This window comes from Xenopus laevis, chromosome 8L (assembly GCF_017654675.1).
Source record: "Xenopus laevis strain J_2021 chromosome 8L, Xenopus_laevis_v10.1, whole genome shotgun sequence".
NCBI lineage: Eukaryota > Metazoa > Chordata > Amphibia > Anura > Pipidae > Xenopus > Xenopus laevis.
The window spans coordinates 65,017,387-65,040,595 of record NC_054385.1 but is presented as its reverse complement, the minus strand read 5'-3'; the positions used below and the strand labels follow the sequence as shown (position 1 = coordinate 65,040,595).

The following is a 23,209-nucleotide window of genomic DNA, read 5'->3' as shown; positions in this document are numbered from 1 at the left end:
AACAGTTTCCTAAGCCTAGCCCCCTGCTCTCCTGCTGATCTGTCTGACTACTTTGCTGAGCTGGCTGACTACTGTTACTTTGTATCAGCAGCCATCTGTCCTCAGTCTGCATCATCCAAACCCCACAATTCCCTGCACACGTGATTTCAATAAGAAGCCGAACATCACAGTGCAATGCATTGTGGGTTATGTAGTTCCTGCATGCTGTCTGTAAGCTGTGGATAAGTTGTTACAATTTGTAACATCAGTGTTTAGTCCCTCCTTCCCTGCCAGGATTTCAAATGATGCAGAAAGAGAAGAACTGTTTAACAGCTGGATTTCAGCATAGAAAATGAAGACATTTTTGAAGAAACAAGTAACTGTGATGGGTATATTAGGGGTTTCTGTGTTATTTGGACGTCTTTATCAATTTTTTTTGGAAGCCGGAGTTCCCCTTTAACTGAGTGTTGGATTTATCGAAAAAGAATAGAAAATTAGTTCATCGTATCTTGATGGCACATACTATAATATTCTTGAATGGAATGTTAGCATGTTTTAGGTCACTCCCTGATGTGCCCACAGAAAAAATAGTTACATCAAGTCATGTGCTTGTTCTTTGCTCACAGCACAGCCAATTGGAAAAACCCAGACTGGTGATGTAAGTGGTTGTGAAGCAGTGCAAATGGAGGAAGGTTGGAAAGAACAGAGAGAAAAGAAAGGGGAGGAGGGCTGGGGTAAAATGAGACGTGATTTCTGCAGTTTTATTTCTTAATTAAATGACTTCTTCAGTTTTACACAGTCCATTTTATTTTCTTTAAGATGTTTCTAATTTTGTTCATTCTTTCTTTCCAAAGCATTTGGACCTACATTTCAGTTACTTCATTTATTGCAAGCTCCTCTACAGCAGCAGCTAATATGAATAATGAACATTTTCTATAAAGCTCTGCAGAATGTATCAGTGCTATATAAATAAGGACAATAATTATACAGGTATGGGACCTGTTATCCAGAATGCTCAGGACCTGGTGTTTTCCAGATAATGGATCTTTCTGTAATTTGGAACTTCATAAATTAAGGGGCAGATTTATCAAGGGTCGAATTGAAAATTTTAATTCGAATTTTCGAGTTTTATATGGCCAAAACTGTCAAATTTCACTAGGGAATTGTTAAAATTCGATTCGATTTTCAAGATTTATTATACTCAAATTCAACTATTCACCACCTGACAGTTTTTTTCAGAGAAAAAACTCAAATTGAGTTTTTAAAATCAAATTCAATTAGAGTTTTCGGGTCAATCCTATTCAACCGATTTTTAGAAATTCCGTTTTTTAAATAACTTTCGATTGGTTGAATTTCGAGTTCATGAGAGTTTTTAAAAACTCACATGAATTCGAAATCCGATCTTTGATAAGTGTGTCTCCCCGTCTACAAAAAAATCTTGTAATCATTTAAATAAACCCAATAGGCTGATTATGCTTCCAATAAGCATTAACTTAGTCTTATGGGTAAATTTATCAAGGGTCAAAGTGAAATTCGAATTCCAATTTTTGAGTATTTTATGGCCAAAACTTTCAAATTCAACTAAGGAATTATTAAAATTCGATTCAAGTTTTTTTAAGAATTTTAATTTGATTTACAAGATTTATCATACACTGGCCCTTTAGAAACTCAAATTCGACTATTTGCCCCCTTAAAAATGCCAAATTGCTGTTTTAGCCTATGGAGGACATCCTGGGATCAATTTGAAGTTGTTTGCAGCCTTCCTGACAATCGAGTTTTTAGAGCAGAAAAAACTCAAATCAAATTTGTTTCAAATTCAATTTAAGTTTATAGGACAATCGTGTTCACTCGCCTTTGAAAAATGTAATTTTTTTTTTTAATTAAATTTCGATTGGTCGAATTTCAAGTTCATGGGTGTCTATGGTAGGTTTAAATAACTCAAGATAGAAATGTCGGCTCGCACACCCAGGCCTTCAGTCAGGATAGCCAGGTGCTCAATGCTGGAGGGATCGGCACCCTCCCCAAGGTCAAATAGTAGGAATACACTGGCACACACGGCAATTCAAACAGGGAAATCCCTTGTGTCTTTATTTGCAGAAAAGCAACGTTTCGGGGTAGTAACAAAGGGACAAAGGGGTACTACCCCGAAACGTTGCTTTTCTGCAAATAAAGACACAAGGGATTTCCCTGTTTGAATTGCCGTGTGTGCCAGTGTATTCCTACTAGGTTTAAATAACTCCCATGAACTCGAAATTCGACCCTTGATGAATCTGCCCCCAAGTGCGGAACCAGTACAAGGCACTGTTGTATTATTACAGAGAAAAGGGAAATAGATTTTATAAATTTGGAATAATTTGGATAAAATAAAGTCAATGGGAGACCCCCTTTGTGTAATTCCTAGCTTTCCGGATAACAGGTTTCCGGATAACGGATCCCATACCTGTAATACTATATGTTGTTTGAAAATTGCTAAATTTGCCAATCTTATTCAACAATCTGTATAGGACAGCCATAAAAACTCTGAGTGACAGATATCAGTGTTGTACACACATAAAAAGAGGTATCATTTAATAAAAAACGTTACAATCTATTATCATCATGTTACATCATGTTTGTGGTGTAACGGCTGCAGCATGCTACTAAAGCAATGGTGTGCCTTAGATAACACTTCAGTTAACCAACCAGTAAAAAAAAAGCAAGACTGGTGATGTAAGCTGTTGGCAGGCAGAGCATGTTGAAATAGGTTAGAATAGAAATGAAAGGAAATTGGAGGCGAGTGGTTACGGTTGAATCACCAGTTATTTTTAAGTTTTGTAAAGCTTAAGAGTTTCACTTTTATTTACAAGTTTCATTTTCTTCTTAGAGTTCTGCTACATAAGCATTAGCTTTTCTGCAAGCCACCCACCCAGTGCTTGTTAATATAGCATCTGACAGGTACAACTTGCAGGTACAGAACGTGGAAGGTGACATTCACCGTACAATAATTACACATTTTCAATAGTTTCAGTTATTTCTTGCAGTTGAAAACAGTATTTGTTAATTGTGTTCTTTGGTTCTGACTCTTAAAACAATAAAACATACATCGGTTCTCCAGGTGTCACGGCCGGCACCCAATACCAGAACAGGTGCCAAGTACCCTGGTCTTGGCTCGGCTTCACCAGTAGTGTGACCACCGTTGGGCTTCGGGAGGAGCCCTCAGCTTACTTGGGTGCCACCTGGACTTAACGAGGGGTACAAGGCGAGATGTTCTGGCTAGCAGAGGGGCACGGCAGGTAGAAAGTCTTTTGGGCCGAAGGTCACGGTACAAATGGAGCAGGCAAGAGAATCGTCAGACAGGCTGGGTCGAGGAAGGCAGATACCAAGAATTATCAGGCAGGCAAGGGTCAAAACCGGGTAATCAAACAGATGGGGTCAGGCAGAAAGAGTAGTCGAGATGCAGGCAAAAGTCAGGATTCGGATATCAGGATTGTCAGGAACAGGCAGGGATCAAAAACCAGAATAACAGACTAAAGTTACACAGGAACAGATAGCACAAGGCTTCAGGAACCACAGAATCAAGATTCTATCACGGGCACTGGCTGGGAGACATAATGGGCCTTATAAGGGTTCAAATTTCACGCCAAACTGGCGTCAAATGCGTCAGCGTGCCTGCGCCTTTAAGAGGCGCGCAGGCGCGCCGCACGCGCCCTAGAATCAAAGATGGCACCCGCCGCACAGGTACTGTTGCACCAGGTCTGTTAATCAGTTACACTATTTCTGGAAAACATACACTGTATGCAGGAAAATAATTACTTTTTTCCTTCATCAAGCAAAATGTCATTGTCAGCATTAAGAGGACACGGCTTTGGTGTTTGAGCACTAGAAGGGCGCTTGCTGGTAAGTTGGTGATCTACAATTTCTAGCTTCCCTGACACCTACTATGCCCCCTTGTTGTTGATCTGCAACTTCCAGAATCTCCTGATTAAATTTATCAGGGGTCCTAACACTTAAAACATGCTGGTCTTAACTAAAGAAGTAGCTAGAAATGTTGTACATTATGTTTTGGGCTTCTTTACCAGCCCAAGGCAACCCCAGCATTTTATTAGGGAAGATCTGTGTCTCCAAAGATGCCCCAGTAGTTCCTCATCCATTTTCTGCTGATTCACTGCACATGCTCTGTGCTGCTGTCACTTTCTGAGCTTAGGGACCTACTCACAATATACAGTACACATAGAATATAAATGTCACAATATAAGACTGATTAGTAATTAATACAGACAATTACTACATGGCAGCACAGAAACCAGTGCAATTAGCATCAGAATTAGCTAATCATCTTATATGACAGGCCAGTTTATATGCTTGATAATTTGCGACAACCCCTATAAATTTAGCTTCTCAACAGCTGCTCAGATCTCACTGAACATGTGAGTGTCACAGACACTTTCCAAGATGATGACCCCCTGTGACAAGTTTGAAGATGATTCTGTCCTGGATCATTGCTGCGATTGAGAAGCTGAAACTTTAGGCTGGTGCAATAAGTTCAGTATATAAAATATGACATGTTTAGCCATATTAATTTTTAGGGTTTAGTTCTCCTTTAAGCTTTAGTTCTCCTTTAAACTTCTCATGTTTTCTAAGTGAATACTGTAGATATCAGGGTTTTAAATTTATATATACAGTATATATATTTATGATAAAAAGATATACGACAATTACTATCAATCAATCATGAGCCACATGGGCATAAGATCAACTGGCTGGTTATCCAGAGCTCGCCCAGATGTGCAGATGGGATGGCTAGAAAATGGGTAACTGTGCATTTTCTGGTTTAAATTTACCCTGTGTTAAGCTACTCCATGTTTGGAGTACCATAATGGACTCAAAACAGTCACAACAAAGGATCAAGAGAGGGTTGCTTGAAGGTGGCGTAATAATAATTTAGTGCAATTTCAGTAAGGTGTTTTATTATCTACACTGTGTGCTGGCACAAACGACAAAAGACATTTTTTGTAACATTATGTTTGAGTTTTAACAATTTAGAAAACACATGTTAATATTCCAGGTGTCAACATTACATACAGTAATTAGATTCACAGCCTGTACCATGTCATACATGAGATTTACGTATGTCCAAAAGTACATAACCATAAGAAACTATACCTTAAAGTAAAACATGAAAAAAAGTAACAAGGCTGCCCAAGAAATAGTTTAAATGTAAGAGTACACTTGGATCAGTTGTCAAGAGTTCCCAAGTAGTGGATCACTTTGCAGCAAAATATATTAATGACAATAGTCCTAAAGCATCTCATAGGTATGAGTATCTGTGCATTCCTGTGTTAACAAAATCATTTTTAATTGTTTTTACTTATGTATTTTAGAAACATAAGAACAAACAAACAGATGAGAATTTGCCAGTGGAGCAGGTAAGGTAAGTGTCCAACCTCATCATAAATTCGAATCGGAATGGGTGCCCTCAATTTCCATAATAAAAGAAGAACTGGCACTCTGAGCTCAATGCATGCGGGCAAAGCCCTGCGTGTTTATTACAATGTAACGTTTCGGGGGCGGGCCCCTTCGTCAGACACATATCTCTTCTGTCGCCTATTCCTAGCCTGTGCACTTTTTGTCCCCTCCACCACTGCTCTTCTTTTACCGTCTCCCGAGTTGTTGACACACCTGCAAATGGGTACTTATTCGTGCATTTATACCTACCCGAGAAGGTCAGGGGGAAAAGTGCCCAGACGGATTGGCCCACCACTGTTTTGTATAGCCAACTGCACACTATATTACTGAAATAAAAAATCCTCAATAAGCTACATCTATTATGCAATGTTTTTGAACATTATTAGTCCTTTATTTAAATATTCAGACAATATATACAAGAGCTTTTCCTTTTTTACTGTGTAAATATGGTTCTTGAAATTAAGAAAATATATTGTACATTATATCCTTCCTTTATGATGGAAAAATGAAGAAAACAGCAGGGATGTGTTTTTTAAAGAAGAAGGAAAGTCTATCTCTGGGAGGTGCCAAGTGTTAGGCACTCCTTAGTGATTATAATTATTTACCTCATACAGTGGGACTGTGCTGCTGTTAGCAAAAACTCCACAGGCCTGGGACACTTCTGTAGCAGCACCACGGAGCAATCCTCTTCCTGCTCATTCTTTCCTCACACAGATGCGCATGCACAGTAGAGTGAAAAGCCAAACATTAAAGGGGAGATGCACATTTTAGTTAACTTTTAGTATGTTATAGAATGGCCTAGTCTAAGCAACTTTTCAATTAATCTTCATTATTTATTTTTTATAGTTTTTTTAATTATCTGCTGCCTTCTTCTGAGTCTTTCCAGTTTTCAAATGGAGGTCACTGACCCATCTAAAAAAACAAATCCTCTGTAAGGCAACAAATGTATTACTAATGCTACTTTTCATAGATTTTTTTATTGCTTGTGTTTCTATTCAGGTCCTCTTCTATTCATATTCCAGTCTCTTATTCAAATCAGTGAATTGTTGCTAGGGTAATTTGTCTCATTATTTCATTCTCTACATCATACTAAAACTTAACTCAAAGGTGAACAATACCTTTAACAAAAATACTTTTTTCATTCTACTGCACTTGTGTCTGTCCAGGGCAATGAAGCAAAAAAAAAGTGGAAGAGTCAGGTGCTGTTTTCTGCTAGCAGGATCACCGGGGTATCAGGTAAGTGATTATAAGCACTGGGGGTGCCTAAAATTTGCCACTGTCAGTGATTTAGACTTTCTTTAAGAAGGTACATCCCTGCTGTTTCTTTTATGTTTCCATCATACAATGCATTCTGATTCCATTCCTTTTGCTTTTAAAATGTTCAGGGGTCTACTGTGAGCAGTCAATTCACTTTCCCACTATTCTGCAGAGAGGTCCCATTAAGGAGACGGTGATACACCCCCTGCTTCTGTACTAGCTTCTCGTGGGTGCCTTGCTCTACCAAATTCCCTCCATCAAGAACTAGAATCTGATCAGCCTTCTGTACAGTGCGTAGTCTGTGAGCGATAATCAGCAGAGAGAGATCCTCAATACTCTGCAGAGACTTCTGGATCTAAAAGAAACCATGGAGAAACATTATATTAAAGGTGCCCTGAAAAGAGCAAAATTAAGATTTTACTGTAGCTGACAATTTCTATTATACTTGGTACTAGCATTATTATACCTCATGTTCAGTTTCAGCATCAAGACAGCTGGAGGCTTCATCCAGAATGAGTAGCTTGGGTTTCCTTGCCAGAGCCCGGGCCAAGGCCACACGCTGCTTCTGCCCTGCACTCAGCTGAGCTCCGCTATCACCCACATCTGTGAACGTAGAAACGAGGCACCAATGAAACTTTGTTCTGGGCAGTTCAAGCTCCTAATTCATCATTAATTTGTTCACAATCTTTATGGTTTATTCTCAGTTTTAGCTACTATTTCATCTGTTCCCTAGGATACCATTTTTTTCTGTAATTTGTAAAATTAAGTTATTTTCCTTTTGTCTTTATCACCAAAGCCTTCCTACATCTTACAGTGATCTTAATTGTATTGTGTACCATGATCTAATTTGCTCTTTTTATTATTAATGTCCCCTATAGGCTCTCTTCCACTTACTTTTACCAGTCCTGATACTGTTGTGTCTTATCTATATCTCAGTTTCAAATACTCCTCATAGACTCACCTGTGTCATATGCTTTGTCCATTCCCTCAATAAAATCCTCTGCCTTTGCCCTTCTTGCTGCTGCTTTCAACTGTTCCTCGGGAATGTTTTGAAGTCCATAACTGATATTTCCTCTCACTGACCCAGCAAACAAAACAGGCTCCTGAGCCACTAATGCTATCTAAAGCAGTATACAAAAACAAGGAGAAATTGTATTGCAACATATATCTTTCCAGACAGACATGAATCACTATATTAATTCATTATATTATATTTATAGCGAAATGACCACCGAATCTGTTCCTTCCTTACTTGCTACCTACACAATGAGTAACTGGAATACTGTGAATAATTATACATTTCCCTGCGATGCTTCCTGACAACGTCTTCAACTTCTACAAAAAACTACAACCAGCACCCAGGACAATCAGTTTCCTTGCTAAGCACAAGAGCTTTGTTATAACCTATCAGTTGATACACTATACATACCAGAAGTCGCAACATTACCAGATCAATATCTAAAAAGTATCTCTGGCTTTTTTTGGTGAGTATGTTTCTGGTACCAAGCATTACTAGTCCTAATCAAAAGTTCTTACATAATATATCCCTTCACATCCAGCAGCAGGCTTACCTTGCTGTGCAAGTATTCATGTTTATATTCCTTCAGAGATTTCCCATCCAGCAGGATATCTCCTTCCTGAGGTTCATAAAATCTCTCCAGTAATGACACGCAGGTTGTCTTCCCTCCACCCGAGGGGCCCACAAGAGCAGTGACACTGCCAGGAGGGAGGGCGAAGGAGACATTCTATTGAATGTGGGAAATGATAGCAAATTGAATGGCAATACTTTGAATGCAGAAATAAACAACAAGATAAAACAAAAATATTTCTGGATAACAGATCTTTTTGTTATTTTGATGTTCATAACTTAGGTCTGCTATAAAATCATGTAAACATTTAATAAACCCAATAGGCTTATTTTAACTCCAATAAGGATTAATTATATCTTAGTTTGGATCAGTCAGGAGTGAAGCGCATACTGAAATGATAAAGTATATGAAGTTCATAGTAACACTAGCTAGCATAGATTGTCTCCATTATGCAACCATTGATGCACCTAGGGCATTTATTTATATATTAAACTGATGAACAAAATCCATGATTACCCATATTACACAATAGCATTTACTTAAGACTCAGAATGTTTTTTTTTTTACTTTTATTTATTACCAGCACAGTATTGTACAGTGAAATGACAATCAGCCATATCAAGCATAGCCATAATGTACTGGACATTTTAATAGTTAAACCCCGGGAACAACAGCAAGAGAGGGGAGGTAAAAGAAGGAAAAGAAAAAGAGAAAGAGGAGAGTTGAAGTTGAAATCAATAAAAGGGAGGAGGGATACACGTTATGAAGAACATGTTATCCTTACTTCACACTTAACTGCTTAAACCATGTTATATAACCACGTATCAAATCAAAATTCTAATTGGAAAACCGTCCAGCTATCTAGATAATACAAAAGCCATACATGAGAGAAACCAAGTTTAGTCCAGATCATTAAGCCAGTCCAGGGCCAGTTGAGGGGAAGTTTGTTTCCTATTAGTATAACATTTATACTGTAATATCCAGAGGGTCCAAATTTTAGTGAATTTCGTGGGACAACCACGAGCTGCGTATATTTATTCCAAAATTGGGAGAGTTTGCTCAACCAAGCTTTTCCAGAGAGTAGTTGTTGGTGGGAGATCATCTTTCCATTTTATAGCAATTGCTTTTTTAGCAAAAAACAGTAGGAAAGTAAGCAGTATTTTTTCTGTCCGCGAGGTGACCGTGTCAGTGAGATAGTTCAGTAACAAAATCGAAGGGTGTATTTCAATCGGTAAGGCCATTAGCTGAGAGATACATGCTGCTACTTCGGTCCAGAAATTTTGTATAGAGGGGCAACTCCAGGTTAGGTGGAAAAAGTCAGCATTTTCACTTTTGCACTTGTTGCATACATCAGGAAATGCAGGATTGATTTTGTGTAGAATATGAGGTGTGATTAGAGGCTGAATGAACTCGGCAAGAATCGTTTCCCATTGATCGGTCATGAGGTCAGGAATATTTGTAATCCATTTGTTATAGAGATCACCATTGGCAATTTGTGTATGTGGCCTGATCTGGTTGTAAATAGCAGAAAGTGGTTTGGGTAGTTGTTCTTTCCGAAGTAGCTTTTCAAGAGGGGTACCTCTATTAGGGGCGAGCCAGAGCAGAACTGCTGAACGATGGCATGTCGGAGTTGTAAGTACCTGAATAACATCTTGTTAGGTACATTAAAGTTATCTTTAATTTATTCGAAAGAGAGGAGAATGTTATCCTAATAGATATCTCCCAGATATTCTATGTTAAATTTTGCCCATAGCTGTGGTTCTGGAACTGTGGTTAAATTATGAAGGACAGGGTTGTACCATATTGGTACGTGCGGTGAGAATACCTTTCCATTTCTACCCGATCTATCAGAGCCCACCCGCCATGCTTTAACTGTGTTTACTATCATTAGGGTAGAATGAGTCATGTTAGGTGGCTTTCTATATATCAGGTTTCTCAGGCCTTCCAAGAAACCCACTAAGTGGGCTTCTAACATAGTTATCGGGTCCTCAGAATGGGAGTTAAGCCATCTCTGCACGCAGTCAATTGGGAAGCCAGAAAATAAGCCCGCATATCTGGTGCAGCTAGAACCCCTAGTGATACAGGCATGGTTAGCACGTTATATTTTACCCATGTAGGGCCCGGAGACCAATATAGTTTATTTAGGTGACTTTGGAGTTGTTTAAAGAATTGTGCCAAAATCCAAATGGGGGATTGTCTAAACAGATATTTAGGAAGGAATTTCATTTTAAATAAATTTATCCTACCTATTAGTGAAAGCAGGAGTTTGAGCCATCTGTCAATGGCCTTGATCAGTTGTGTCATTAGTGGATCAAGATTCAAAAGAAAAAGGCCTGGTGACAATGGGCATCCTTGGCGCTTACCTCTAGACAGGTTAATAAGGGCCGAGAGCTCTAAATTAGAGAGAATTCTAGCTGTAGGTTTGGAGTACAGTGTCTGAATCCATAGTAGAACTTTGTTACGGAAGCCCATGGTTTTTAGAGTTTCCCAGAGGTAATGCCACTCAACTGAGTCGAATGCCTTCTCGTTGTCTAAGGAGGCAATGACTCTAGAGCCTGGGTTTGAGTGGGGGATAGATAGGTTGGTGAATAATCTTCTAATATTTAGCTCGGCTGCTTTATGGGGGATGAATCCTACCTGATCAGGAGCTACTATAGAAGTTATGATACATTTTAAACGCTTAGCTAGTATTTTGGCTAAAATTTTTGAGTATGAGTTGATTAAGGAGATGGGTCGGTAGGAGGATTGGGAATGGGGATCTTTCCCTGTTTTCACTATTAGGATTATAGTGGCTTCACTAAAGGAGGGAGGTAGTGCTTTTGTAGTTAGTGATTGGTTAAATATATCTGTTAGAATTGGGGCTAGGAGAGTTGCGTAATTCAGGTACCACAAATTCGGAATTCTTTCAGGACCTGGAGTTTTTCCTGGGGGCAAGGCAGCTATAGCTTCTAAGGTCTCCTGTTCTTGTATGGGAGAGTCAAGAAAAATTCTATGCTCAAGGGAGAGATTGGGAAGATCTAGGTTTTGTAAATAATTAGCTATTTCTGAGGGTGTTTTCTCCAGTTTAGAGGTGTATAAATTTTGATAGTATTCCACAAGATTTTGATTAATTTCTGTCAGATTGGTAATTAATTCTGTTTAATTTTTACTTATTGCATGGATGGCTGGCCTGCTATAGTCTTCTCTGGCCAGAAGCGCCAGCAACTTGCCATTCTTATCTCCCTTTTTCGTGGAGAGCAAACTTATGGTACAACTGACTTTTATGGGCGCATTTCCACTGGGCCCGAGCATATTGTCTTTGTGCAATTAAATAAGCAAGTTTAGTTGGATCTCCAGGATCCCGGATGTACCCTTCCTCAGCCTCTTTGAGTATGTCCTCAGCATTAGTCATCATTTGTGCTGCTAATTTTTTAGTACGAGCTATCTTAGAGATATTCTCACCCCTTATAAATGCTTTTAGTGCATCCCATACTAGTGGTAGGGGAGCAGTGTTTATATTGATCTGGAGGTAATCATCAATTGACTGTTTAATGTTCTCCTTTATATCTGGGTGGGTAATCCAGTAAGGGTTTAATCTCCAAATTTTGCTAGTAGCGTGTGAGTGTAATCTCCATGTGACCAGTAAGGGGGCGTGATCTGACACTCCTCTAGGCAGGAAGTCAGCTCTAGTGATTTTGGTGGACATATCAGATGAGGCTAAGACTAGGTCAATCCTTGACATAGAACCCCTAGAGTAACAGGAAAATGTTTGTTTAGATGGGTTGCAACTCCTCCACACATCAACCAAACCAGCTGTATCTGCCCAAGCCTTCAACCCTCTCATGTCTGATTTCCCTGAGGTGGAGAGGGTTAGGCAATCCATACTCACATCCATTACATCATTAATATCCCCCATCACCAGTGTTGGAACCAAAGGTAGAGCTGCCAGTCGTGAAAGTAAGTTATAGAGTAGAGAGTCATTAAAAGGTGGAGGTATATATACGTTAATTATGAGAGGGGTATTAAGTCCCCTCACATTCCAGGAGATAGCTGTTATTTCAGCTGCCATCGTAGGTTTTTAAATCCAAATCTTGACTCTCCCTATAGAGCGTAGAAAGATAGAGAGAAGAAGAGGGAAAAGTGATAGAAGGGAAGAGAGAGGAGAGGAGAAGATAATTCCCAGCATTTCCCACCCTACTTCCCACTATAGTGGGGAAGTGTCGATCCCAAAACATTCAAAATCAGTTGGGAGTGCACCTAAAACAAATGGTCGCACCGTTAACAAATTAGTAACAAAGTATCAAATTAACAGTGAAAATATCGTATTGCAGACTTTAAGTATCAAACCAATGACAGTAGATACAGTTCTACAGATATCAACTCTTGCTGACTCCATGATTCCCACTAGGAGGAAGAGAGTAAACTAGACCAGGGTAGACCCATATTGGTTACCTTGCTGTAGAAAAGATATTATCAGGATATACAACATGATGGGACTGGTATTCAATATGATCGTAGAATTGCTAGGCCAATTATTATAAGGCCTATCTGTATGCTCAAAAGGAATGAAGCAGGTATAGAAATGCTTTAGGGGCATGTTTACTAACATTGGAGATAAATATCTGGAGAGATTTCTGGAGATGTTGCCCATAGCAACCAATCAGATCTTTGCTTTTGTTTTCTAACTTGGCTGTGGCTGTTTAAATCTAATTGCTGATTGGTTGCCATGGGCAACATCTCCAGAAATTTCTCCAGATATTTATCTCCAATGTTAGTAAACATGCCCCTTAATCAGGAAGGCAGTCTAGCCATTGGGAGGCTTCCAGGGGTGATGTAAAAAATTTCGCCTTTCCATCTGCTGAGACCCGGAGCTTGGCAGGATATAGCATGGAGTATTGTATCCCAGCATCTCGGAGGCGTCTCTTTAATGTAGCGAATTGCTGCCGTTGTTTCCGTAGATCGCTGGAGAAGTCCGGATAGAGCGAAATCGTTGAATTTTCAAACTTTAATTCCCCCAAGCGTTGAGCGGCCACCAGAGCTGCATCTCTATCTCTAAAATTGAGAAAGCGGGCAATGATGGATCTTGAGGGCGCGCCAGGTGGCGGAGGCCTAGCTGGAATGCGGTGGGCGCGCTCAATTATAAACATTGGGGAAAAGGCCTCAGTCCCATATTCAGTTTTAAGCCAGTTTTCCAGAAATTTAGTGGTGTCCGGGCCTTCGGCTCTTTCGGGGAAACCAATTATACGCACATTGTTGCGTCGCAGGCGATTTTCTAAGTCATCCGACTTTGCCTCAGCCGCCTCTAGCTTGCGTTGTATTTGGGTCAGGCGTTCCGGCAACGTATGACAGGAATCCTCCAGCTCCCCCACCCTCCACTCCACCTGAGTTGTGCGTTCCCGCACCTTCTGAAGGTCTTGTCGCAGAATGGCAAAGTCTATTCGCAGCTCCTCAACCTTAGCCATGGTTGCTGCATGACACGTTTGAATAGTATTCTGGAGAACCGCCACAACCTCCGTTAAGGTAGGTTCATCATTCTCAGTTGGTGGCGAGTTGCTATAGAGGCTTAAGATTTGAGGAGAGGGGGAGAGCACAGGGCCGGACTGCTCGGCAGAAGTGTCAGGTGTACTCACAGTTGCGTGCGGCACTGCTGTAGGTGGTGCGGCTGCTCTGTTGCGATGTTCCTTGGGCGTTTCTGGCTTGCGTGTGTCAGACATTTTGGTAGGCCTCCCCGTGTTCCTCAGATGTGCTCGGATATCAGAAGCCTCTGCCACGTTATGCTTCTTTCTGCCCATTGATAATTGGTCCGTTGCAAGCGAGCTTGATTATAAGGGGGTTTCCCCCTGGTTAGTCAGGATTTTTACCGGATTTGCGTGGGTTTGAACCGGAGCTCAGCTACCACACATCTGCTCACATTGCTAGTCGGCCACGCCCCCCCATCGACGAATGTTTTTAAAAGAAACATACCTTTAATGTTAAAAACTCTGGTCGGGATGGGTACGAGAAAGTGACATTCCTAAATTCAAATCTTCCCTGTAGTTTGTCAGGGCAAAGGCAACCAGATGCAGACACCTTTGGCTTCCGATCCAGATACTGGAAAACCTTCTCTGCGGCTCCAGCTGAGTGAGTGATTTCACTGAGCATGTGAACTAGAGTCTGAAACAATGGTGAAATAAACAAGACAAAGTAAAAAGAATAAGATTTTTTTTTAAAAAATGCATGTGTGTTATCTTACTAATCATGTGATCTAGATGGGAGAAGTGAATATTTTTCAAGCAATTCAGGGAGAAGCCTGAAAAATTAAGAGTAATTTGGGTTTTCGCTCGATTTTATTAATTTTTTATTACGTTTTTTTTAAGTTTTTCCACAATCCGTTTTTATAGTAAATAAACCCCTTGCTGTTTTCTGGACCTTATTTTAATTCATTCAGTTTATGCTTTCCATATTCTGTAGTCAAAATGTTTTTTTTCTAGTCCAGCCCACAAATGTTCTGTAGCACCCCAAAACTTTCAGTTATGAGAATTATTATCAGCCACTTTTCTGACAACACAGCCAAGAGAAAAGAGAATCCTACAGAGCACAGGGAAACACACAAGTACTGGTGAATCTGCCAGAGTAATATTTAGCCCAGACAAAATTTACAAACACCTTCTAGCAATATTTCTAGGGTTCAGTCACAGACAACAGACAGTAATACACAGAACCTTTATACTCACCCGTATATAGCTGTTAGATTCCATTTGGTACAGGATAAATGACACCATTTTCCCACTACTAATAAAACCACTGCGGATTAAGATCTGCCCATAATACAGCATAGTGATTTGAGGGCCAAGATTAACAAGCTACAGGAAAAGAGAGATATATATATATGTAATGTTATCAAACTGGAACTTTCATTGCTCACCATGGACTCTACTCTTAAATATCTTAAACTGTTGCTTCTGAGGAAGTGGCAAAATGCCACAAAATGAGTAAAGTTTCAATTCTGTGCCTATTCATGCATTTAAAAGATAAATAAATTTTGTACGCTGTGCGTTCTGCTGGACTGCCTTTATCTTGATTGTCTAATATGTTTTTGGCACTGTGATAACTGTACTGTTAAAATCTGTTAATAAAAAAAAAAGATAAATAAAAGTGTTTTTTTAAGGTACAGGTATACAGCAAAACTCTTGTGCTCTATTAAAGGGATTGTTCACCTTCCAACACTTTTTTCAGTTTAGTTGTTTTCAGATTGTTCACCAGAAATAAAGCCCTTTTTCAATTATTTTCCATTATTTATTTTTTTACTGTTTTTCCAAAATCTAAGTTTAAAGCTGAATGTTCGTGTCTCTGGTGTGTGTCTGGCAGCTCAGTAATTCAGGTGAAGACTCTAAACTGTTACAATTTTGCAACATTTAGGTGATACATTTTTCAGCAGCATCTCTGGAGTATTAGCAACTATTGTATCAATTCTAACAGCTGCCTGTAATGAAACCCAGAGATTCTGCTCAGCAGGGACAAAGATAAGAAATGTATCAACTAAATGTATCAATTTAGAACAGTTTACAGGGTCGGCGACCCTCCTCCCAGAGCTGCTTTAGAAGGTGAAAAATGACACTTTAAACTTCAATATTAGAAAAACGGTCACACATAGAAAATAGTGATTGGAAAAGGTCATTATTTCCAGTGAACTATCTGAAAACAACTAGGTGTTTGAAGAATTTACAATAAAACAATGACAGAAACAGTATGCCAAAATCAGGTTCTCTACTGTTGACTTGCCAGGGTTATCTAACAACTTATCCTTTCAGTTAGAAAAAAATGAGGACTTGTTTATAAATAGGAGCATATAGTGGAACACCTGGAAGCCTATTTATCAAAGGTCGGATTTTATTGGTTTTAGAAGTTTTTAAAACCCACTACTAAACTCACAAATTCTAAAACTATGAATGTCATGATATTTATTAAAAAAAACTATTAAAAAAAATTGAAATGGAAAATTACTCTGAATGATATGCTAAAAAATACAAATACCTCTAAAAACTAAACTAAAAAGTTTTTCAGACAATTCCTAGCAAAAAATCCTCTAAAAGCTGAATTGATTTAAAGCAGTCCAACAGGATCAACGCAGCTCCCATTGACTTCAATAGGACCTTGACAACTTTTACCTGGCAAAGTTTTGTTTTAGAGGTTTGCATGGTTTTTACACTTAGGGGCAAATTCATCAAGGGTCGAATTTCGAGGGGTAAAATCCCTCGAAATTTGACTGGGGAATAGAATCGTATAGGCAATTCGGGCGAATTTACGCCCTGGCGAATAGTCGAATTGGTGAATATTCGCAAGGCGAATAGGCGCTCGATCGAATATTCGCTCGAAGGATTTTCATTCGATCGAATGCCTTTTTATTCGATCAAAAACTTGTAAAACAAGCCTATGGGACTTTCCCATAGGCTTTTAAAGCAATTCGGTAGGTTTTAGGTGGCGAAGTAGGCAGTCGAAGTATTTTTAAAAGAGACAGTACTTCGACTATCGAATGGGCGAATAGTTGCAGCGTTTTTGCGCTCGATCCAGTACTTTGACTATCGAATGGCGAATAGTCGCAGCGTTTTTGCGCTCGATCTATTCGAATCATTCTACTCAGGCGAATTTACGCCAATTCGATAGTCGAGGAGCACAAAAATTTGAATTTTTTTTACTTCGAATCCTTCACTCGAGGTTAGTGAATCGGTGCCTTAATCAGTCTCAAATTTTTAAACGTTTTAAAAAAATAGGAAAACCACACATTTTTAGAGATTCGTGGGGAAAAAATCAAAATTCGATTGTTGGTAAATGTGCCCTTTGGGTTCCACAGAAAGGTCATTTGTCATCTTGCCATGGTTGCACAATTTTGGAACATGGCACCAAACAATACAAAGGGGCCCTGTAGTTATGGTTTACAATTCTCTGGATGCACACTGTGTTCAAAGGTCTTTTATGTGAATGACTCAAAGGCCACATTATGCCAACATGGCATCATTTAAATTAAGATGCAAAGTCTCAACTAAATGTCTCACTCTCACCCTGAATGTTTTACTTTCGCTCAAAATACATGAGCTACATATGAAAACTATCACACAATCACTCACGCCTTTTCTCTATTTCCTGTATTGCAAAACAGCCAGTTCAACAGTTCCTACCCTGGTAACCAGCAGGTACAAAGCTCTGACAAAATCTCTGCGTGTCTGTAACACATGGGTCTCTCGCAAAGATTTCTCGTATCTTTTTGCCTCTTCTTCCTCAGCAGCAAAACTGTACACAGTTCTTACAGATTCGATAATCTCTTTGGCCAGCTCACTAGATCTTGCAATGGAATCCTGGACTTTCTTCACCAGATCCTAGAAAAAATGGTAGCAGAGCATTTTTATTTTATCATATAGTCACCAAAAATATAGTCACCAAAACTATACCAGAATACATGACAAGAACTAAACCAGAATATGTGACATGAACAAACAATATAATCTATGAAGCAAAATGGACAAATATTGGCTGTATATATCCATATAATCTTTTTCTTGCCAGTGTTTTGACCAGCTTAAGGGCACTTCTGGAAAAGCACTTGGTTAGGCAACCTGTTTTTCCCATTGTGTAAATCAGAACTTGAAACATGCATATTGTCTTTGTCCTTGTCAATGACATAGCACATATGTCATTGGTAGGGAAAGGGAAAAAATTAGAATACACATAGTACACCTTATGTTTGGCTACGGTTACAGCCCTTTAGCTGTGATCTATGCCAACAAAAGTGACATTTTAATATGGTTCAAGGCTCTCACAGCACATGTTAGAGCAGCCAGAAATTGGGTACAAGTTATATTTATGGCACTCTAAGGATTGTGCACAGGAAGCAAATTCTCAGTCTAGTGCAAGTTGCAAAGTGCAGGTTGAAGGGCACATGGATAAGGTGCAACAGCTTTGGGTATGTGATTCTGTGGTCCTCAGATTCAACAGACTTGTTAAGGCTATATTTAAAAAAAATATATATACAATATATAAAATATACACATATGTCAACAAGTCTACAGACATACCAGTTGAAAATTTGCATCTATACATACGAAAATTTTATGGAAAATAAAAGGTCCCCTTTAACCATTTCTGAAAACAGTTTCATATGATATCATTTTTATTTTGTCTAAATATGCCCTTTGTGTGACCCACTTTCCATTACTGGTTACATGGCTTACATTTCTTACTGGGACACTAACTTTAGAAATGGTGACTAGCTCCCTGAGGGTTCTCAAGTAATCTCAGGAGGAAGAACAGTTAGTAGAGATTTGGAAATAATGGCTATTTATATCACATATAGGGTGAGATTTGGGGTAAATACCTATTTACTGGCCTACATATTTCGAAGCTATGGCTGAACGCCTGGTACAACTAAAGGCATACACCAATGTTTTTCTGTACCTGTAACTTTGTTATGAACTAAGCTGGTGGCCTGATCAAAAGCTGGACCTACAAGGTCAGTAAACGAAAAAAGGTTTTAACTTTCAGGACAGATATGAGCATGTGAGCTTGAGGCAGTTAGGCATGCTGAAAACACTGACATTGACAAATACACTCAAAAACCTGCCATGCAAACACTTGTCTGCCAACTGAAATGACAAACAGACCCATGCCGACAGAATTCTGGAATTCTGCAACATAGCAATATTTTGGCAGAACGCTTTAAATGCCCTGAATTGTACCTGATGATAGTGGTTGTACATTTTCTGTATTATCCAGGTGAGGGGAGAGCTGATAAATGTAAGCAGAGTAAGCTGCCATGATATGGAAAACATGAAGCTATACACCCCAACGCATTTCACCAGCATACGCAGTGTTATGTTTACATTGGCAGCAATAGAGCGGCTCACACGTGCTGTGTCATGGGTCAGTCGAGATGTGATATCCCCTGAGTAAAACAAGTAAAACAAAGTTAGACCCACTAGACCTCATTTATTATTACAAAGTAGATACAGCATCCAAGTACAAAATTGAGCACAGGAATACTCACACTAAAATGTCACAAATTTGGTAGTTTCATCTTGCTATTCACAGCAATGCGACCATTACACTTATTAGTATGCTTGAGGTGTGTGGTGCTGTGATGCTAAAAAACAATATGTCCATGCCCCAAAATGATGGTTATGGGATATATTTATGAATCTAAATGTTCAGTTGCACCAGTACACTTACCAGCAGTCATCACTGCCATCAGGATGCTTGAGGCCCCATATTAATAAGTTGCCCACCCCAGGTTGCCTTAATTATTTATTACAAGTAAATTAATTACAAGTAAACTCTAGTACCCCTTGTTGGTTGGTGGCCCTTCTTGCAACAATCAACCAATATAAGAACTAAGTTCTAACTGGTTGCTATTGGCAACTGCACTTGTGCATTTGGCACCTATATCGGTGAATCATCCCTTATAAATGAAAAATGTTATGTTCCTATACTTTGAATGATTATGAGACAGGATGAACAGAGAGTCACATCTGTTGTCTCTGTCAATTCTTGATTCCATACTTAGTACCTGATTTATTATCTTCAAAGAAAGCGATTTCCTGCTTGATGACAGAGCGGAACAGAAGGAGACGTAATCGCTGTGTAAGCCGAGCAAGTGAAAACATGAAGAGGCCACCACGACAGCCAGAAAAGATTGAGCTGCAGAGAATAGAGAGCTTGTTATCATCATAATCATCATTATTCCACTGCATGTACACAATTAATTGCGTTTTTATCAAAGTGATTCAAAAGTCCAATGAAAAAAGGGTATGTCCTCAGATGCCAAACAGCAGCATATATAACACCCCTGTCTAAATGTCACAATTTCTCATGGTAGTAAATGGCAATCATCCCTTCTAAAACACATGGATTAATGACAAATGAACTTCAGAGCATAAAATGTCACACAAAGAACCCCGTGGTCATGTGCAATAAGCGTTTACTTTTCTGCTACAGAATTCTCTTGACATTAGTCATTAGACTAAATACTAAGAACTAGACCTGCTTTCTTGCTGCATGAAAAGCTTGTCTGTCTCACTGTTTATGACTTCTGAATGCTGCTGGAAAGCAACACAGCCCAGGTAAATACCTTTCTGCACAGGTCATTGTAAAAAAAAGTTTATAATTTCTAATGAAAATTAAAGGAGAAGTAATGTTGTTTATATATAATGGACAGGACCCAAACCACATCACTCATCCTCCCAAAAGGGGCCTACATTTTCCCATACCTCAGGACCCAGTGCATAGCTGTGCAAAAGTTATGGCAGCTATCATTGGCTGTTCAAGCTTTTATCACCAATATGGAAAGTGTATACTAAAAGGACAGCTCTGTTTTAATGCTCATGTTTCAGAGGCTCTGTATGTGACGCAGCCAAACATGTCAGCCACCAACCCTGATGCACAGCTCAGCATTGGGCCATGAATTAAAGCAAAATTGGGACTTCTCTCATTAGTATGGGAGGATAGAGTTGGTTGAAAATTATTATTTTCTATAATATTATACTGTATATTTTTTGCTCTTCTGGAACTACTGCAGCACAATTTTCTGTAATGTTCTGCATGTGAAAAAGATTTCCATTTACCTTGTAATGGAGAACGTGGCCATAAAAAACATGGCCACCAGAAACTCTCTTTCATTGTAGTTTGTTGATAGTATATCAATCACACGACCCATGTAATAGGGAATAAACATCTCACCTAGAATACACACGTTTCAGTGAGTTTCATGTGACACAAATGACACCACTTAGCACTGCTTATAACTGATAACATCATGGAAATATTCTAAAAGCATACAGTATAATACACAACAGCCATGAATATGCTGTAAAATACAGTCACGGTGACTTATAATACCCTAGGGGTACATTATTCCATTATTCTGTGCCCCAAAGATTACCATTACAAACACCTTATACCTTATCTTACTGAGCTGTATACTTCCATTGCTTCATCTGCCTGCTTCTTGCTGCCCCATATGGCTTTTCCATTTAATGTTCTCTGAAACTGTTGTTCTTTACCATATTATGTATGCACTGGTCAAAATAACTATTCCAGTTCTTACATGATCAATGGAACATGTGTGTAGATGTTAATGTATGTAAATAAACACAAATAACTCACCAATCAGAGCGAGTGTAAGAAAGACAAATGCTCCACACAAGGGCAGCCAGTCAGGTATGGAATATTTCACAAGCCTGATGAAATTATCCCTCTCTCTCTTCTTATTGTTTGCTTCCCCTTCAGTAGACTTTGGAAGGAGCTTGGGGGAGACAAGATCCCAGAGAAAGCAAGCAAAGATAGGAGGCAGGTGGCTCAGGAAAGAACCTGGGAAGCTGGAGTGCATTTCTGGGACATGAGAGCTGAAAAGGAATCTGAGTGTTTGGTGCAAGGGGATGGACAGGCAAAGAGTCAGAACAAAAGTGAGTTGAGAGGTAACCCAGGCAGGGCACTTCAGTCTCACAGACACTATGGCCAGCACTGGGAATTTAATAAGGGACAGCAGCCACAGAGCACCCAGGATCTCATAGGGGTAATATTTATAGATAAGCTTTGCAGCAAAATAATTAAGAAAAAAATCTGCCATAAAAAGGATAACAGGAAAACTTAGGGAGGCCATTATGAAAAGCACAGAGCAAAGGATGTTGGGTTTGAATAGCTGAAAAGCAAGACAGAGTTTTGTATCAGTGAATATCAAAATATATTCTGGATCGATACTGGTTAGTCTAAGAAGTAACTAGGGAAATACACACACAGGCAAATTGCAGGCCCACTATTTATTATTAAGGACTTCAGCTGGTTACAAAAAAGCAATACCTAGGGGTACACCATATTTTTCATACATATGACCAAATACACTGTATGGGGATATTAGGCTCATTTTATGCCTTAAAGGAGAAGGAAAGGCTTGGTGCACTTGGGGGTGCCAAATGTTAAGCACCACCAAGCAGGGCCGGAACTAGGGGTAGGCAGAGTAGGGACGTGCCTAGGGCGCAAAGTTGGGAGGGCGCCAGGCACGTACCCGCTCTGTCGTCTACCCCATTTCCGGTCCCATCTTTCCCCGCCCGCTGCTTTAATTTGTGTGCGTAAATGCGCCTCTGCGCATGTGTGCACGAGCACAGTTTCAGTCTCTTCCCAGACACTGCTGGAATTCCTGTGAGTAAATGCGCTTCTGTGCATGCGTGCCCGAGTGCAGTTTCGCGCATGCGCACTTGCGTGCAGTTTCACGCATGCGCAATCGAACTCGCTATCAGCCAGCGCGTGGGTTGGCCACCAAGTGATTGCATTGTCTTACCTGAAAACCCGGCCTGTGCTCCTATCAGCAGAAAACTGCACTGGCCCGGGTTATACCAGTGAGCACCACGGAACGATCTTCTTCCGTCTTCTTCTTGCTTCAAATTTCCAGGGGCAAACGCATGTGCAGTTGAACGAAATAGTCGACTTTTAAGTTCGGCTTTTCGTTCTTTTGCGCATGTGCAGCCACACAAAGGAAAAGGAAGACGATCACTCCATCGTACTCACTGGTATAACCCCGGGCCGGTGCAGTTTTCTGCTGATAGGAGCACCGGCCTGCGTTTCAGGTAAGTAAATACAATCACTTGGGGTGCCTAACATTTGGCACCCCAAGTGCAAACAGACTTTCCTTCTCCTTTAAACTTTACATTCCTTAAAGGCGAACTATTGCAAAAATGAAAATCTAATATAAGCTTCCTCATAGTGAAGTAAGAAACTTTCTAAATACAATCTCAATTCTGCATTGTTTCTGAAATAATCAAGTATATCTTCACTATTCCTCTCTCAGCATCTGTTTCTCTTGATTCTTTCTTCGTACAGCAGTTGGGTGTCAGATGAATGATCCAATATGTCTTTCCTAGCAGATGTATTAGAGCTTATTCAAATAGCTAATTCCAGTACAAACAAAATCTAACAAAATAACTGCCCTTTGCACAAAT

General features: G+C 39.6%; 1 protein-coding gene across 2 annotated transcripts in view; it reads right to left on the bottom strand.

Moving 5' to 3' along the window:
* Positions 1 to 4,908: 4,908 nt before the first annotated feature.
* Positions 4,909 to 23,209, bottom strand: part of tap2.L (transporter 2, ATP-binding cassette, sub-family B (MDR/TAP) L homeolog) — a 20,962-nt gene continuing 2,661 nt past the window's right edge. Inside the window, exons 2-12 of one of the 2 annotated variants that reach the window (XM_041572003.1) lie at positions 21,381 to 21,915; positions 20,840 to 20,954; positions 19,786 to 19,916; positions 18,959 to 19,164; positions 17,405 to 17,602; positions 14,963 to 15,091; positions 14,214 to 14,402; positions 8,253 to 8,426; positions 7,643 to 7,802; positions 7,148 to 7,284; positions 4,909 to 7,036 (exon numbers count right to left, since the gene is read on the bottom strand). In XM_041572003.1, the coding sequence (XP_041427937.1) occupies positions 6,827 to 7,036; positions 7,148 to 7,284; positions 7,643 to 7,802; positions 8,253 to 8,426; positions 14,214 to 14,402; positions 14,963 to 15,091; positions 17,405 to 17,602; positions 18,959 to 19,164; positions 19,786 to 19,916; positions 20,840 to 20,954; positions 21,381 to 21,915 (2,184 nt within the window). In that variant the 3' untranslated portion in view covers positions 4,909 to 6,826. 2 annotated transcript variants of the gene reach the window in all.